We start from the raw sequence: 18,803 nt of genomic DNA, 5'->3' as shown, positions 1-18,803 counted from the left end.
TAGATATATATATATATATATATATGCATAGATATATCCCGTATGAAAACCAAAAGAATGCTAGCAAAAGTGTTGCTAGTTAGTTGAGAAACAGAAGCCCTTCCCCTTTTGTTCTTTTTTGTATAAATGGTGTCAAAATTGTTCAAATTAGAATTGCACTGATTATAAAAAATAGAAGCTTTTGTATGTGAGCAAATAGCAAATGCTGCCTTCCATATGCATATTCCATACTATGCACCTTCTCCCCTTTTTCAGAAAATCATAAAAGCAAAGTAGTATTTTTATGCTTGACGAAGTATGAAAGTGTTAAGATGCTCAGCGGTCGTAGAGGCACGAAATTGTTAGCTGAAAGTGTTGCCATGAAAGCATGATTAACTAGTTAAGTTCGCTTTGGTTATATATAATTTATACTCGCAATGGTGGTAAATGCGATATTCCAAATAGAAACTGTCTGCTGATTTTAATTCTATTTACGACTAGTTTTATTGCAATTAAAAAGTTTTCCGATTGTAATTTGGACTTTTTTTGTACTTTCCAGGTGATTATAAATATCCAAAACTATCTGGAAAATGACGTGTTTTGAGCTTTACCCAAATAGCACACCAGTAAAATATCAAAAGCACGTTGCTAATGAAAACAATAAAAAGTGAACATACATGTTACATGGATGACAATCTGCGAATTCCATCCAGCCTTTTCAGGTTCACAGAGAAGATGCACTCGCTCCTCTCTGTCCACGGTAAACGAAGGGGGAATATTTTGCACCTGATCGTGCTAACTACTTTTGTGTTACTCCAAGCCTCGGAGGCTGCATCCACACTACAGTTGCCAGCGCCTCGTGGACGTAGCTATGCCACAACATATGAACAATATGCCGCGTTTCCAAGACGCCGCAGCTCCTCGCCAGCGGGAGAAATGCAGTCCCGCGCTGTCGATACTAGCGCCGATTTCGAAGTGCTCGAGGGGCAGCCACGCGGTACGCTTGTCGGTTTTATACCGACAAAGCCGAAATTCACCTATCGATTTAATGAGCCACCGCGAGAGTTTACACTGGACCAGATAACGGGCGAAGTTAAGACAAATGTGGTTCTAGATCGCGAGGGTATGCGAAGCCATTATGACCTTGTGGTGCTCTCATCGCAGCCCACATATCCAATAGAAGTGCGCATAAAAGTGCTTGATATCAATGATAATGCACCCGAGTTTCCTGAGCCAAGTATTGCGGTTTCGTTCTCGGAGAGCGCAGTAGCCGGAACTCGTCTGCTGCTCGATGCGGCGACAGATGCTGATATCGGTGACAATGGAGTTACCGATCATTATGAGATCGTGGCGGGCAATTTGGATAATAAATTTCGATTAGTCACCACAACGAATCCCAGCGGCGATACGTCCTACTTGCACTTGGAGACGACCGGCAACTTGGATCGCGAATCACGCGGAAGCTACCAACTAAATATATCGGCCAGCGATGGTGGCTCTCCTCCTCGACTGGGGTTTCTCCAGGTAAACGTTACAATACTGGACGTTAACGACAATCCGCCGATTTTCGATCACAGCGACTACAGTGTAACGTTAAACGAAACTGTCATGCCTGGCTCGCCAGTTCTACAGGTTATGGCATCGGATAACGATTTGGGCGATAATAGCAAGCTCACCTATTACTTGGCCGAGACGGAACATCAGTTCACGGTCGATCCCGAAACGGGCGTTATTTCTACGACTGAGCGCCTAAATTGCCCACAACAAACGAGTCAGCAGCCTCGAGAGCCCACAGGCAAAGGACACGTCCAAAAGAGCTGCGTCTTCACGGTTTTTGCCCGCGATCATGGCTCTCCGCGTCAGGATGGGCGCACTTATGTTACTGTGAATCTGCTGGATACAAACGATCATGATCCAATTATACGCTTTCAGTACTTTCCACCTACGGGCAGAGTTGCCACCGTGGACGAGAACGCCAGCAACGGAACAGTGGTTGCTGCCGTATCGGTAATTGACTCGGACGATGGTCTCAACGGAGAGACAACAACTCGCATAGTATCTGGCAACGAGCTGCATCATTTTCGATTGGAAAAAACTCCACTTTTTCACATTGTCCGTGTTAATGGAGTACTTGATCGTGAGGAGATTAGCAAATACAATTTGACTGTTGTGGCTATAGACAAAGGAACGCCAGAGCGAAAGGCGATAGCATATCTTATCATAGATGTAAATGACGTCAACGATCATGAGCCCGTGTTCGAAAAGTCCGAATACTCGGCTGTGCTTAGTGAACTAGCGCCAACGGGCACCTTTGTTGCCTCGATCGCTGCCACAGATGAAGATACGGGCGTCAATGCGCAAGTGTTCTATGAAATTCTTACGGGAAACGAGCTCAAGTGGTTTAACATCGATACGACGACGGGCCTTATAGTGACTACAGGTCCACTAGACAGAGAAGTGCAAGCCAGCGTAGAGCTAAGCATATCAGCACGTGATGGCGGACCCAATCCCAAGTTCGCCTACACTCAGCTAAAGGTCACCATCTTGGACGAGAACGACGAGGCACCACATTTCGGACAACAAGAGCTCAACGTTAGCCTCAGTGAGGGCGTTAGTCCCCCGACAATAGTTGCATTGCTGTCTGCCACAGACAATGACCAGGGCACGAACGGATCGGTTACATTTTCTTTAGCGCCCAGCGTGGAACGCCTGTACCCACAACAATTTGCTATTGACTCCATAACGGGCCAATTAATGACGCGCAAAGCTCTCGATCGTGAGACAATGGCGAATTATGAAATTTTTGTGATCGCGCGCGATCAAGGCGCACCGGCACCACAATCGGCCACGGCTACTGTTTACCTCAGCATTTCAGATATAAACGATAATAATCCAGAGTTCTATCCAAAGCACTACATCTACACACTGAAGGACCGAAGCGAAGCTGATGTCGCACTGAACAGCATGCGAACTCTGCTCAATGTCACGGCCACAGATCGCGACGAAGGCGATAACGCCTTAATTACATACAACCTAGAATCTGGTGGCGACAACGTTTTCCACGTTGACTCTCGCACGGGTGCTGTCATATTTGCGTTACGTGGCGATGATGCTCTTAAACAACTGAAGAAACCCTATTACAAGCTGCGCATCTCTGCCCGAGACTCTGGCGAACGACGCAGTTCGCAGGATGCCGTTGTGGAAATTATAATGGAATCGAAATCAACAACACTCGATTTTGACGCTCATAATGGATATGATTTTCAGGTTGTTGAGGATCCTGATCAAAAGATGGCAAAGCTGGGCCGCGATGTTGGTCGGGTGCAAGTCAAGCGGCAACCGATCTTTGCCGATGCAACCATCGAGTATGTCATCATTTATGGCGACAAATCCGAATATTTTGCAATTGATCAACACAGTGGCCGCATCACAACTGCACGCCGGATCGATCGAGAAGCGCAGGCACACTATCAGTTAGTTGTCATGGCGCGCAGCATAAATGGGTCTGGCTCCATGTCTGGGTTTGCCTATGGCAAGTGCAATGTTCACATAACGATTCTTGATTTGAATGATAATGCGCCCAATTTCGCTCAAGATCGTGACACGGAGGCTTCTATTTGGTTGCCGGAGGATACCGCTGTGGGGCAAGAAATTTATTTGTCCCGTGCCCGCGACCGTGACGCTGGCGTTAACAGTCGCATTCGCTATAATTTCACCTACAATCCGGATCAACAATTTCGCATTAATCCTGGCACAGGTGTAGTCTACTTGCAGAAGCCCGTGCGTGCCGATCCTGGCACAGTTTTCTATGTGGAGATAATTGCTACTGATGGGGGTACACCACCGCTAAGCAGTCGACTAAGTCTCCCCGTACATATTGCCGACGTAAATGATCACACTCCTGTGTTTGATCACACTTCCTATGAAACTTCACTCTTGGAGACCACCAAGGTGAACACACGCTTTTTTGCGCTAGCTGCCTCGGACAGTGATCTTGGGCCAAATGGACGTATATCATATGAGATTATAGATGGAAATTCTGACCGTAAATTTGGAGTCTTCCCTGATGGCTTACTGTTTGTCCGCGCGCCTCTCGATCGCGAGGAACGCGACTATTATGCACTTACAATTTCTTGTAGCGATGCAGGCACACCATCCAGGTCGTCGGTGGTACCAGTCGTCATCCATGTTATCGATGAAAACGACAATCCACCGCAGTTTACAAATAGTACATTTACTTTTAATATCCCAGAGAACGCCCCGGCGAATACGTTTGTCGGAAAATTAACTGCGGTGGATCGAGATATTGGTCGAAATGCAGAATTGAGTTTCAGTGTCCTTTCGCAGTCACAGGACTTTAAAATTGATACGCACAATGGCTTTATCAAGACCCTACGACCCTTCGATCGGGAGGCTCTGGTGCGAAGCACAGATAATAGTGCCAGCCTCGGCGACGAGGAACGAAATATCAGTAGCGGCGGCTCCAATTATATACTGCTGGAGGCTATTGTAACAGACAATGGCATTCCGCCACTGCATGACAAGGTCAAAGTGAAAGTAATTATCACTGATGTCAACGATAATGCCCCGGAGTTCTTGCGTACACCCTACCAAGTAACTATCTCCGAAGACGCACCTGAGGGAACACATATAATGCATATTTTCACTAAGGATGCCGATGAAGGTCTTAATGGAGACGTATATTATACACTGGTCGCAGGGAATGAAGCCAACCTTTTCAGCTTAGATAGCGCGACAGGTTTGCTGACCCTTGCCCATAGATTGGACCGGGAATCACAAGAAATTCATCGCCTAACTGTAGTCGCACGGGATGCAGCAATAAAAAATCCTCTGACATCCAGCGCCAACATTACCATCACAGTGCTGGACGACAATGACAATGCGCCGGAGTTCACACAGTCGAGCAGCGAAATTTCTGTGCTGGAAACTAGTCCTAGTGGAACAGAGCTTATGCGGTTTCGGGCCAGCGATGCAGATCAAGGCCTGAATAGCCAGGTGGTATTTAGCATAACGGCAGGCAACCGCAGGGACACGTTCCACATTGACAGCGTTAGCGGCAGTTTATACCTACACAAGCCGCTGGACTATGAGGATATAACTAACTATACGTTAAACATAACAGCTTCAGACTGCGGCATTCCACCGCTTTCCACCACGGTCTTATACAACGTCATGGTCGTGGATGATAACGACAATCCACCCATATTTCCAAGCACGGCAATTGTTCGTCAAATTAAAGAGGGTATCGCACTCAAGACGCCAATTGTGACGGTCACCGCAGATGATCCTGATTCCGGCCTGAATGGTAAGGTAACGTATGTTATCAGCAGACAGGAGCCGGAAACGGCCGGTGGACGTCACTTTGGTATTAACACACAGACGGGCGTCATATATACGCTGCGTGAGATTGACCGAGAGTCCATTGATAACTTTCGGCTGACTGTAGTAGCTACGGATCAGGCACAGCCCTCGGAGCGCCAGCTGTCCACCGAGAAGCTGGTCACAGTCATTGTAGAAGATGTCAATGACAACGCGCCAATCTTCGTTTCAATGAATGCTGCAATTTTGCCAACATTGGTGAACGGCTCGATTCCACCGGGGAGTATAGGTGGTCATGTGATGCAGGTATTGGCCCGCGACGCAGATTCGTCGAGCAACGGCTTGGTCACATATGATTTTGCCGGGGGCCAGCAAGAACTTTTCCATCTGCAACGCAACACAGGAATTATCACACTTGGTCAAGGTAGTCAGCCCCAAACCAAGCCCAACGTGCGTTACCAATTGACCTTAAGGGCAACGGACGAAGCAAGTGGCGAGCGGAAGAGCACTGAGACCTATATCACAATAATAACGCTCGGCACTAGCGATGGTGAAGGCGATAGGCCTATATTCGAGAATCACAACGCCCTATTTGGATCAGTCTACGAGAATGAGCCGATCGGGACGAGTATACTAACGGTAAGCGCGCAGCTCGAAGGCGCTGAGATCGAGTACTATGTGACAAATGTCACAGCGTCCACGTCGTCTATATTCGGCCATGCGAGCAGCAGTGAGATGCGTGTCCAAGTTGACCGTCTTTTCGATATCGATGCAAAATTGGGCATATTATCGACAGCGGTTGAATTGGACCGTGAAGCTGGCCCCCCCACCTACGAGATCGAGGTCCATGCCATCGCACTGGGCGGAAAGCCTCGGACAGCTCGTACAAAGGTAAGTCAACATGACTTTCGCATGATGATGCTGCAGAAGCTGAGCACGTTTACGTGAAATAAAGCGGACTTGTGCTGCTCTTATAGTGTTCCAGGTAAACCTACTTTTGTCAGCTGAGGGTTTTTGCATTACGGGTTCTGGTTCAAGGGCTTATCAGTATGAGTTAAGACCGCACTAATGCGCTTTTAATGTCTACTGTAGATATGAAAATTTGATTAAACGGAAAGCAGAGTTTTAGACCCGCGCATATGCAAAAAATGCAAATCGGCAGGTGAGAGACCTTGCGGCGATGTGGTGAGAAAATGTAAAGCCCGTCGTACTTGTTCCTTGAACCAAAATACTTTAAAAAGCTGTATAAATAGACCTTAGGCATAAAATTATAATATAATTTCCCAGTGCCAGTTGTCTTTGATTTTCGATAATACCCTACCATATTTAATTCGCGGTGTTTCGACTTGAATGTCAGTCTCGGCCCTATTTTCCATTTGCTGAGTTCACAGCGCATGGCGCAGTCTGGATGCCAACAACTGCAAAATCGTCGACCTGTTTTCAGACAGCAAATAAAAAATAAACGAATTCACAACAGTAAACATCTTTGAGGCTGCTGGACGTTGTACAACGGCCCTTCAGCCAACTTTTGGGCACTTAAGCCCTCCTTGCCACTCCGCCCTGCGAGTGCTTGCGTCGCCGCTGGCAGGCAACCATTGGTGTTGCTCAGCGGGACCGTCTCCATCTCCACTTTAGACATGCTTTATGCGTAGGTATGCCAGCAATGTACACATGCAAATCTGTATACGAGTAGTTCCAGTTCTGCGCAGCTTCTTGGACTGCGTATATATGTAGCTGCTTATTTAAACATACAAACTCGGGCATGTATGAGACTGCCGCGGCGACTGAAACCTTGCGTGCTAAAAGTATTTCAATCAATTTTATTGTTTTTTTTTTTTTTGATTTAAAACGATTGCCATGTTTTTTTTTGGATGTGCGTTTATTTTAAAAATGTATTTAGAGTGTAGGGTGCCGACGTTGCGTTGGAATTAAGCAACTGGTAGCGCATAAGAAGGTAAAAGATCGCAAAAGAGCTAGACTGGGTAACTAACACATTAAAAGAGTATTTTGCGCCTTGTGTGATCGCCCATACGGGTGCATACTGTGACAGTGATTTAGTTTAGAATATTACAGCAAAACTTTGAAGCTCGTAGCACACGTTGTTCAATGTCCAGAGCCTCCTTACGAGCAAAACTATTTTATTCCATTTTTGTACAGGTTCAAGTAACTGTGTTGGATAAAAATGATAGTCCACCGAAAGTTCTCGATACGCCATTGATTTATACTGTAAGCGAGGACCTAGAGATCGGGCACACCATAGCTACAATTCGCGCCACCGATCCTGATCCCGATATTATGAGCAGTATGATTTTCACCCTAATCAATGGTCATGATGGAAAGTTTATCCTGGAACCGTCAAGTGGAAAACTACAATTGAAAGACTCTTTGGATCGTGAAACAAAGGACAAGTACAATATGCGCATCCGAGTCAGTGATGGGGTGCAGTACACAGAAACGGATATAATCATACAGGTAAGTGATCCGAGCGTGTTTTTTACGGGCAACTGATTAATTGCTTATTATTCGCTTTGTAGGTGGATGACACCAACGATAACCCGCCCGTTTTTGAAGAATCCGTTTACTCCTTTGACATACCAGAGAATGCACCACGCGGATATCAAGTTGGTGAAATTGTGGCCAAAGATGCAGATTTGGCTCAAAATGCACAAGTCTCGTATGCAGTTGTTTCTGATTGGGCCAACGACGTATTTAGCTTAAATCCTCAAACGGGAGCACTTACTTTGACAGCTAAATTGGATTACGAGGATGTAAGACATTCAACTTTTCGGTTTTACATTAAATCTTGTCTTTCACATCTCCAAAATTATTCTTCGCAAACAGGTGCAGCATTACATTCTACTTGTGCAAGCACAGGATAACGGTCAGCCTAGTCTCTCAACTACTATTACAGTATATTGTAATGTACTCGACTTAAACGATAATACGCCATTATTCGATCCCATGAGTTATTCAAGTGAAGTATTGGAAAATGTTCCTGTAGGAAAGGAGGTAGTCACCGTGTCCGCTAAGGATATCGATTCGGGTTAGTTATTCTAGATAAATTGATTAAACGTGATTAAAATTGACGGAATGAGCTTTTTTATAGGAAACAATGGCCTCATCGAATTCAGCATAACAGCCGGGGACGAAGACAATGACTTTTGGATTAACAGCAACGGAACGATATCCACACGGCGACAGCTTGACCGCGAGCATCGTAGTTCCTATACTCTGACTGTGACTGCCCGCGATTGCGCCGATGAAATGGCCATTTTCAGTGAGCTGAAGGAATCGCAGTTAAAGCTCAAATATCGGTCGCCCCGGCGTTATTATAAAAAACATCAGCAAGATCAGTTTTTATCTCATCAAAAACAAGAACGGCTGTCGTCGACCGTGCAGGTAAGCTACCAAGCAAGAGATCTACGTTTTAGATATCTAGATAGTAGAAAACCGACATATGCTAAAGTAATGTTTGACCTGTGACAAGTCTAATTACTATTTGTACTTGGTCAAGCCCTAGTTAAATAGAAACTTGTTTTAAGAGCTTTTGGCTTAACCTGTTTTAAATAGATCATCAAGCATAAAATTGCTCAAAGAATTAACACAAATGTTAGAGCGTCATTAAAAACTTTTCTCTTTCACAGGTAACGATACTTATCAAAGACGTCAACGACGAAGCGCCCGTGTTTGTTTCCGCAAATGAGACGTCGGTGATGGAGAATGTGGCCATCAATACGGTTGTGTTCACAGTGAAAGCCATTGACAACGATGAGGGACGCAATGGCTACATAGACTATTTTCTTAACGATACGCGCGAATTAATTGATGGCAATGGATCGGCTGAACCTCTGCCATTTACTTTGAATCCAACCGATGGCATTTTACGCGTTGCCGATTTATTGGATAGAGAACTCCGATTAAATTATGTTTTGAATATAACAGCGCGGGATCGTGGAGATCCGCCACTTGCAACGCAATCGCAGCTTACGATTAAAATCCTTGATGTTAACGACAACATTCCAGTATTTGATCCGAAGCAATATTCCGCATCCGTGGCGGAGAATGCTAGTATAGGTGCCATGGTGCTCCAAGTTTCTGCCACAGACATGGACGAGGGCGACAACGGCCGTGTACGCTATTCGATTGTGTCGGGCGACCAAAATCGCGATTTTAGTATAAGCGAGGACACCGGAGTGGTAAGAGTGGCCAAAAATTTAAATTACGAGCGCAAAGCGCGATATACATTGACAGTACGTGCCGAGGATTGTGCACCAAAGGAAAGCGCAAGTGATATCGCCGAGCTAATCATCAACATTATCGACATAAATGATAATCGACCCACATTCCTAGACTCTCCTTACATTGCCCGCGTCATGGAAAACACTTTACCACCCAACGGCGGCTATTTGCTCACCGTAACTGCTTTCGATGCCGATACTCCGCCTCTGAACAACCAAGTAAGATACTTCCTCAAAGAAGGCAATGCGGATCTGTTTCGGATCAATGCTTCAACGGGCGACATTGTTCTACTTGGAACTCTCGATCGTGAGCTGCAGAATGAATATATTTTAACGCTTGTTGCCATGGACACGGGTTCTCCGCCGCTCTCTAATACGGGGATTGTGAGAGTTGAAGTCCAAGATATAAACGACAACGGACCTGTTTTCGAACTCCAATATTACCATGCCTCTATACAAGAAAATCTTCCGGTTGGGTCGTTGGTGCTAAAGCCCGTTGCCACTGACAAGGATACCGGTCTCAATGCCAAGCTTCGTTTTGACTTGCTCGGAGAGCACATGTCGCATTTCCACATCGATACTGACACGGGCGAAATAACTACGGCTGCCGTATTAGATCGTGAAAGCATAGGTGTCTATCAGCTAACACTTATGGCTCAGGACAGTTCCATTACTGAGCCGCGCGCAACTTCTGTGAATCTGACGATCAAAGTGGGGGATACAAATGATAATGTGCCAAAGTTTGAGGCCAACAATTTTAATATTGTCGTGCCAAACAATATCCGCGCTGGAGAATTTGTATTTGGTGCACGAGCCTCGGATTTGGATGAGGGCGAAAATGCAATGGTCATTTATAATATAAGTGGTAAGGATCAACACATTTTCGAAGTGCACCCATCCACGGGAGTTATACGCACAAAAATGGAACTGGCACAAAAAAATAAGCCAAACGTTGACATTATTTATAACATAAACATCCATGCAACGGACAAAGGATATATGCCTCAAATCTCGACAGCTGAGCTTACGGTGCAACTACGTCCGGTGGAGCTCTTTCCTGTGTTCTCTTACATGCCAATCACTCAATTCAATTTACCGGAGGATGTGCAACCTGGAAAAATGATTGCTAAACTGGCAGCCTCATCACCAAAAAAGGGATCTGTTGCCAATATAAGATATAAAATAGCCGGTGGAAATATGGGAAATACAGCTGTTGTTGATCCGAATAGCGGCGTTTTAAGCGTTGGGCAAGATGGATTGGACTACGAATTGGCTCATCAATATGAGATCTGGGTTGCAGCTGCCGACTCGGATAGACCAAGCCTTCGTACCGTTACACAGTTGACTATTAACGTTACTGATGCCAACGATAATCCTCCAGTAATGGAGAAGCTTATCTACAACGCAGAAATCATGGAAGAGGAAACACCACCGCAACTTATTGTTGCAATCAAGGCGAAAGATAGGGATTCTGGAGAAAACGGTGAGGTCAGCTATCGATTAAAAAATGACTATAACGGCACCTTTGAAATTGCCGATTCTGGCGAAATATATACAACCATGCGCCTAGATCGTGAAGAATTGAGTGATTATGCGCTTGTTGTGGAAGCCGTCGACCAAGGTGTGCCTCAGCTAACAGGTACTGCGAGTGTGTTGCTGCATCTACTAGATAAAAACGACAACCCTCCCAAATTTACCCGTCTATATTCACTGAACGTAACAGAAAATGCGGAAATCGGCAGTTCTGTAATATGTGTGACCTCATCTGACCTAGATTTGGGGGAAAATGCGAATGCCACGTATACATTTAGTGAGAACCCGGGTAAAAAGTTTAAAATTGACTCGCAAAGCGGCAACATTACGGTCGCAGGACAAATTGACCGTGAGCAACAGGATGAATACATTCTCAAGGTTGTGGCCTCCGATGGAGCCTGGCGAGCGGAGACTCCAATTACAATCACAATACAGGACCAGAACGATAATGCACCTGAGTTTGAACATAGTTTCTACAGCTTCAATTTTCCGGAGCTGCAGCATGCAGTGGCCTTTGTGGGCCAGATCATAGCAACCGATCGGGACAAGCAGGGACCCAACTCTGTCATCTCGTATTCGTTACAGTCACCATCCCCCATATTTAGCGTTGATCCCGCTACGGGCGAGATCTTCAGCAAAACACAAATCCAGTACAAGCACTCGCAGTACATCAGCTCGCCTGAGAACATGTTCGCACTTACCATCCTGGCTACAGACAATGGGAAGCCGCCACTCTATACAGAATGTCTGGTTAATATTAACATAGTGGACGCAAATAATAACCCTCCGAAGTTTGAGCATGAAGAGTATCTCTCCCCGTTGCCAGAACAGGCGGGCGCTGGTCAACGTGTTGTGAGAGTACACGCTAATGATGATTGCGACGTGGGAGTCAACGCGGAGATTGACTACTCGTTGATTAGCTCTAATCTGAGCGCTTACTTTACCATCAATAAGCACGACGGTTGGATAACATTGATTAAACAGATTAAAGTGCCAGCTAATTCACGATTTGAGTTAAACGTAAGGGCTACCGACCGTGGTGTACCACCACTATCTGATCAAACTCGTGTTATCGTGGTGGTCACGGATGAAAATCGACACGCTCCCGTATTTAACCCACTGAGCTATCAAGGGATTGTGCCAGAAAATGAGCCCATTGGCTCCACGATCCTCACAGTCTATGCGACAGACAAAGACACTGGGCCCAATGGCATGCTGCACTACGCCATTTCAGGCGGCAACGAAAGAAACGATTTTAGTGTCAATGAACGCACAGGTGCCATCACAATAATGCAGCCATTGGATTACGATGTTATGCAGGAATACCATTTAAACATTTCCGTCAGGGATTTGGGCTACAAGCCATTGACTGCTTTAGCTATGCTCACGATCATACTCACTGATGTCAATGACAATCCGCCGGTGTTTAATCAATCTGAATATCACGGCTATATTGCAGAAAACAAACCAGTCGGTACAGCTGTATTTCAGGCACACGCAACCGATAAGGATTCGCCGAAAAACGCCGTCATACACTATTCATTTCTGGCTAGGGGCACCGATCATCACTTCTTCAGTATCAATGTCAGCAACGGCACAATATTATCCACCGCCAGTTTCGACTATGAAGAGCGCCGTAGTTACACGCTGCATATTAAAGCAAAAAATCCAGACTCAAGCATGGAAAGTTATGCACTGCTGTATGTACACGTCTTGGGTGTTAATGAATTCTATCCGCAGTTTGTGCAATCTGCTTTTCATTTTGATGTTTCGGAAACTTCGTCTATAGGCACTGCCGTGGGATCGGTGCAGGCCACCGATAAAGATATTGGCGAAGATGGTAGAATTTACTATTTGCTGGTTGGCTCTAGTAATGATAAGGGCTTTGGTATCAACACAAACACAGGCTTGATATATGTCACCCGTAATTTGGATCGCGAGACCCAGAATCGCGTCGTGCTTATGGTAATGGCCAAAAATTACGGTAGCATACGTGGAAATGATACGGCTGAAGCGCAGGTTACAATCTCTATTCAGGACGGAAACGATCCTCCGGAGTTTGTTAAGCGTTACTACACTTCAACAATATTGGAGTCTGTGCCAGCTGGAACGATGGTGACAACAGTCAAAGCGATTGACAAGGATGTTCGTCCACAAAACAATCAGTTTACATACTCAATAATTAATGGCAACATAAAGCAAAGTTTCAAGATCGACGCAGAAACCGGAGAGATCAGCACTGCAGCACTCTTGGACCGAGAGGATATTGCGCACTATAATCTAGTTATAGGTGCAATTGATACAGGTCTACCACCGCAGACGGGCACGGCTACAGTGCGCATTGACTTGGACGATATCAACGACAATGGGCCCACATTTAGTTTAGAAGGCCTTATAGGCTATATCTCAGAAAATGAGCCTGCAGGCACATCGATAATGACGCTAACAGCAAGCGATCCCGACCTGCCCCACAATGGAGCACCTTTCAGTTACAAGATTGTGGGTGGCAAGCATAAGTCTTGGTTTACCATCGACAAGTACACAGGATTGGTGAGGTCTACTGCTAGCTACGATCGCGAAGCAACCCCCCATCTCGAAGCCATCATTGAGGTGGAGGACAGCGGAAAACCCAAACAACAGTCCCAACATAAGCTGGTTATAAAGGTGCTAGATCAAAATGACAATCCATCCACACCGCGCACTGTCCATGTGGCTGTCAGTATCTTTAACGGGGATTTACCTGCAAATACGAAACTAGCTGATGTACACCCCAACGATGTTGATATTGTTGGAGACTATCGCTGTCGTTTGCAAGGCAGTGGGCAGCTGACAATAAAGAGCGGCTGTGACTTGTATACAACGTCAATGACTACGCCAATGTCATATATGTACGACGTAACTGGTAATGATGGGAAACATGGCGACGTTAGCTCTAAGGTGACCGTGGATTTTCAAAGCTTTAACAATAACACACTTGCCAACACTCTGCCCCTCTTAATACGGAATATGTCAGCTACGCAGTTTCTGGCCCATTATTATCGTCAAGCCCTAGAGATGCTCCAATCACGCTTTGGACCTGGTGATGAAATTCTTCTGTACAGCCTAATTGAAATAGACACCAATAACGCAAGCAATATAGATCTAGAAGCTCTATTTGTCGTACGCACATCCAACCTCACCTACTATCAACCACATCATATTTTCGAACGTCTGCGTGAAAAGCGCTCATCTCTGTCCGACTTGTTGCATACGGATATAATAATCGGCTATGAACCTTGCAGTACACCTAATGTTTGTGCTAACGGCGGGGTGTGCAGTGCTACCATCCGACTGCTGGATACAAGCCACTTCAGCATCATCGACAGCCCCACGCTTGTTCTGAGTGGACCGCGCATCATTCACGACTACACTTGCCAATGTGCTAAGGGCTATGCGGGTGAACAGTGCGCCAGGCGGCAGGATCCCTGTCTACCTAGCCCCTGTCAGGGGCAGGCTCAATGCCGACGAATGGGTAATGACTATCAGTGCGAGTGCCCGGCTAATCGAGAGGGCAAGGAGTGCCAGAAAGAGCGCAGTGATGTGTGCTGGAGTAAGCCTTGCCACAATGGCGGCAGCTGCCAACGTAGCCCAGATGGAGCCTCATACTTTTGCCTTTGTCGACCCGGCTATCGGGGTAGCCAGTGTGAGAGTATTACCGATTCGTGTCGACCAAATCCGTGTCTACACGGTGGCTTATGCGTCAGCTTAAAGCCAAGCTATAAATGCAGTTGTCCATCAGGTCGCTATGGGCGTCATTGCGAACGTTTTAGCTACGGATTTGAGCCGCTATCCTTCATGAGCTTTCCCTCTTTGGATCCAACAACAAATGACATTTCTATAGTTTTTGCAACGACTAAACCGACGGCGCTATTAGTCTATAACTACGGCTTGCAGAACGGAGGACGTTCAGATTTTTTGGCCATTGAGCTGGTGAAGGGTCAAGCGGTTTTCTCTTCGGGAGGCTCTCGTACGGCCATTAGCACAGTTGTGGCAGGACTCAATCTCGCCGATGGTAGCTGGCACAAAGTGACCGCCACCCGCAACGGTCGCGTCATGTCGCTGAGCATCGCTAAATGCGCGGAATCTGGCGAAGTGTGCTCGGAATGCATACCCGGCGATTCCAGCTGTTATGCGGACGACGTTGTTCCCATGGGGTAAGCAACCTTAAGACTTAATCCACAAATAAGAAACTTAAGTAATTATCGCTTTAATTGCAGCACACTTAACTTCAACAAACAGCCTCTGTTTATTGGAGGCTTACAATCAGCAGATCCAGTACTCGAGCGTCCGGGTCAAATTCACAGTGACGACCTAGTTGGCTGTGTTCACAGTGTTTCGATCAATGGACGCGCCTTGAATTTGAGCTCACCGATACAGCAGCACGGCATTTTACCAGGCTGCAATAGACAGGCCTGCCAGCCAGCTTTGGCAGCGGAACGCTGCAGTAGCTATGCGGGCCAGTGCGTTGATCGCTGGTCAACCTCGCTGTGTCGGTGCGGTGGGGAACTACTCTCGCCTGACTGTGGTGACTCACTGGAGCCTGTCAGAATAAGCTGTGGTGGTTTTCTTGAATTTAAAATCTCTGAACAATATCGGCGCATGCAGCTTCTGGACAATCTGTATAATGGAAACAATGCGTGGTCAAACTTTGGCAGTCGCACAAAGCGTCTGTCATCATATAACGCGAGTGCAGTAACGACATCCTTCTATGACCCTCCCAAGGTCTTGAGTTTTCTCTTTCGCACATACAAGTCACACGGATTGATATTTTATGCTGCCACCAATCAGATGTACACTTCATTGTCCCTGTTAAATGGCAAACTGGTTTACTATTCCAAGCAGCACCTGTCGATCAACATGACTGTGCCAGAGCCAGCAGCGTTAAATGATGGCAAATGGCACAACGTTAGTCTCCGCAGCCAGAGTCACATCCTCCACGTGCTCATTGACGGACACCAAGTGGGCGAGGAATTGGATGTTGCGGGCGTGCATGACTTCCTAGATCCGTATCTCTCAACGCTTTGTGTGGGCGGCGCCTCTAACGTTTTGATAAATGAAGAACCTTTTACGGGCTGCATAGCCAACTTCACCATCAATAATGAGCTGCAGCCGCTAAACGGCTCAGGCAGCATATTTCACGAAGTAAAACAACACGGAAGTGTAGAACTTGGCTGCAGTGGTACAGATATCGGTGTCGATGCTGCCCAAGTAGCTGATCCATTGAGCATAGGCATCACACTGGTTATTGTGTTTTTCGTCATACTTGTAGTAGCTATATTTGGCTCATACGTTATTTATCGCTTTCGGGGAAAACAGGAAAAGATTGGAAGCCTCAGCTGCGGTGTACCAGGATTTAAAATAAAGCACCCACCCGCCCCAGCTGCTCAAAGCCAAACAGCAGACCACGTCATTTCCCGTAGTATACATGCGAATGACTCTCCGGCACCAATCGTATGCAACAATGATCACATGCGCCCACCAGGTCATCATTTGGCCGGACCAGAGCTTATTACAAAGAAGTTCAAAGAACGCAGTGAACTACCGCCGACTGCTGACCATCCGCAGCCACAGCAACGTCCCCAGCGCCCAGACATTATTGAACGCGAGGTGGTCGGCAAGAGTCCACCAATCAGAGAGGAACATCATCTCTCTATACCACCACCAAACCCACTGCATCCCCTCGACCATGGAAGCTCTGTAGATATGGGCTCCGAGTATCCGGAACACTACGATTTAGAAAACGCAAGCTCAATTGCGCCGTCCGATATTGATATCGTTTACCATTATAAGGGGTATCGCGAAGCGGGCGGCATGCGCAAGTATAAAGCAACTACGCCCCCCGTAGCGTCATATACACACCACAAACACCAGAGCACAGCAGCCCAACAGCAGCACCGCCATTCACCGCGCCACGCTGTCAACGCCCCCTTTGTACCACGCGTACCCAATCAAAATAACCAACCACCGCCATCGACAAGTGCATCTCGCACCCACCAGACTACACCACTTGCACGCCTATCGCCCAGCTCTGAGTTGAGCTCTCAACAACCGAGGATTCTAACCCTGCATGATATCTCGGGCAAACCGTTGCAGAGTGCACTTCTGGCCACCACATCTAGCTCTGGTGGCGTTGGCAAGGATGCCCTGCACAGCAACAGCGAACGTAGCCTTAACAGTCCTGTGATGTCGCAACTGTCCGGTCAGAGTTCCAGTGCCAGTCGTCAAAAGCCTGTGGCACCGCCTAAAGCACCAACACAGACCTCAATGGGTCTCACAGCAGAGGAAATTGAGAGACTGAATGCTCGACCGAGAACTTGCAGCTTAGTTTCGACCCTGGATTTGTCATCAAGCAGTGAAGCGCCGACGCCTCGAGTTCCAGGTGGTGCACTTCACCTGTCTCTTGGCGGAGATGTGGATGCGCATAGTTCAACCTCTACAGATGAGAGCGGCAACGATAGCTTTACTTGCTCTGAGATCGAGTATGACAACAATAGCTTAAGCGGCGATGGCAAGTATTCCACTAGCAAAAGCATGCTCGATAGTCGCAGTCCTGTGGCGCGTGCAATCAGCGGGGAACCGAGCAGGAACCAAAATGTGTCCAAAACTCCGCCCATACCACCGCACGCCTATGACGGATTTGAGTCATCTTTTCGCGGCTCGCTCAGCACACTTGTCGCCAGCGACGACGATCTGGCCAACCACCTGAGCGGCATTTATCGCAAAGCAAATGGGAATGCTTCGCCATCGGCAACCACATTGGGTTGGGAGTATTTGTTAAACTGGGGGCCTAGCTATGAGAATCTAATGGGCGTATTCAAGGACATAGCAGAGCTGCCTGACACGACAAGCCCGCTGCAACAGCAACAGCAGCCCTCCCAGCCAGTGTCCACTTTACGTATACCCAATGTACAAAAAGCACCAGAGGAGTATGTGTGAAATACTCAGGACCGAGTATGTATATTAAGCGTAAGACTTTAACCCTTTACTAGTGTTAAGCGTCGCCATTTCAATTTGTAATGTACAACGAAACTGTATCGTTATAGTTTAAGTTAAGTTTCTATTAACTATTGCATTGATATTTATGAAAGTGTACTTTAAAAAAACATTAACACCTTGTATCAAGGTTACACATCCTAAGTGCATATCCATATAGGCTTCTAACGTAATTGTACTGACTGACATGCATTTGCCAATAGTAAAGCAAAGGCCAACACAAGCAAGTTTTAATAACTTAGTACTTCTTGAATTATACCCTTAGTTTTTAGTAATCCAATTACTTCTGTAAATGTATGTATGTGTGCTATATTAAAATAGTTCAGCTAAACTATTTATTGCCATTTAAGTACATTATAAAACTTTTTCTATCTCTCGCTAGCATTTTTACTAGTTATTCTACTAATATCAGATTTAAGGTATACACTAAAACTTTCAAATAATTACATAGCTAAAATATAGTTAGTGTTTGTATGTTACAATAAATATAAATTAAAATTGAGTTCTTCTTTTTTGCCAAAAGTTCCTGCACAACTAAAGTAATGGTTGTTTATAAGGTTTGCACTTTTAGTTCGCGCAGCCGTTCTGGGAGAGGAATTGTGACTTGCGCAGTCCTGTCCTCTGTCGTAAATACGGGGGTAATTTCCCGAGCCGTGGCACTTTGTTAGCCAACTTACTACA

At 46.2% G+C, this 18,803-nt stretch overlaps 1 protein-coding gene across 1 annotated transcript; it reads left to right on the top strand.

Annotated features, from left to right (window-relative positions):
• Nucleotides 1-663: 663 nt before the first annotated feature.
• ft (cadherin-related tumor suppressor fat) lies at nucleotides 664-18,377 on the top strand. The gene is made up of 9 exons (XM_064690488.1): nucleotides 664-739; nucleotides 800-6,014; nucleotides 6,048-6,210; nucleotides 7,477-7,791; nucleotides 7,854-8,087; nucleotides 8,161-8,362; nucleotides 8,426-8,718; nucleotides 8,964-15,283; nucleotides 15,347-18,377. The coding sequence occupies exons 1-9, from the start codon at nucleotides 664-666 to the stop codon at nucleotides 18,063-18,065; spliced, it is 15,537 nt and encodes a 5,178-aa protein (XP_064546558.1). The 3' UTR covers nucleotides 18,066-18,377.
• The last annotated feature ends 426 nt before the right edge of the window (nucleotides 18,378-18,803 follow it).

Source organism: Drosophila montana, unplaced genomic scaffold (assembly GCF_035044405.1).
Source record: "Drosophila montana isolate Dmon_TW-CO22-7 unplaced genomic scaffold, ASM3504440v1 contig_3266_1, whole genome shotgun sequence".
NCBI classification, from domain to species: domain Eukaryota; kingdom Metazoa; phylum Arthropoda; class Insecta; order Diptera; family Drosophilidae; genus Drosophila; species Drosophila montana.
This window is presented reverse-complemented; position numbering and strand designations above follow the sequence as displayed.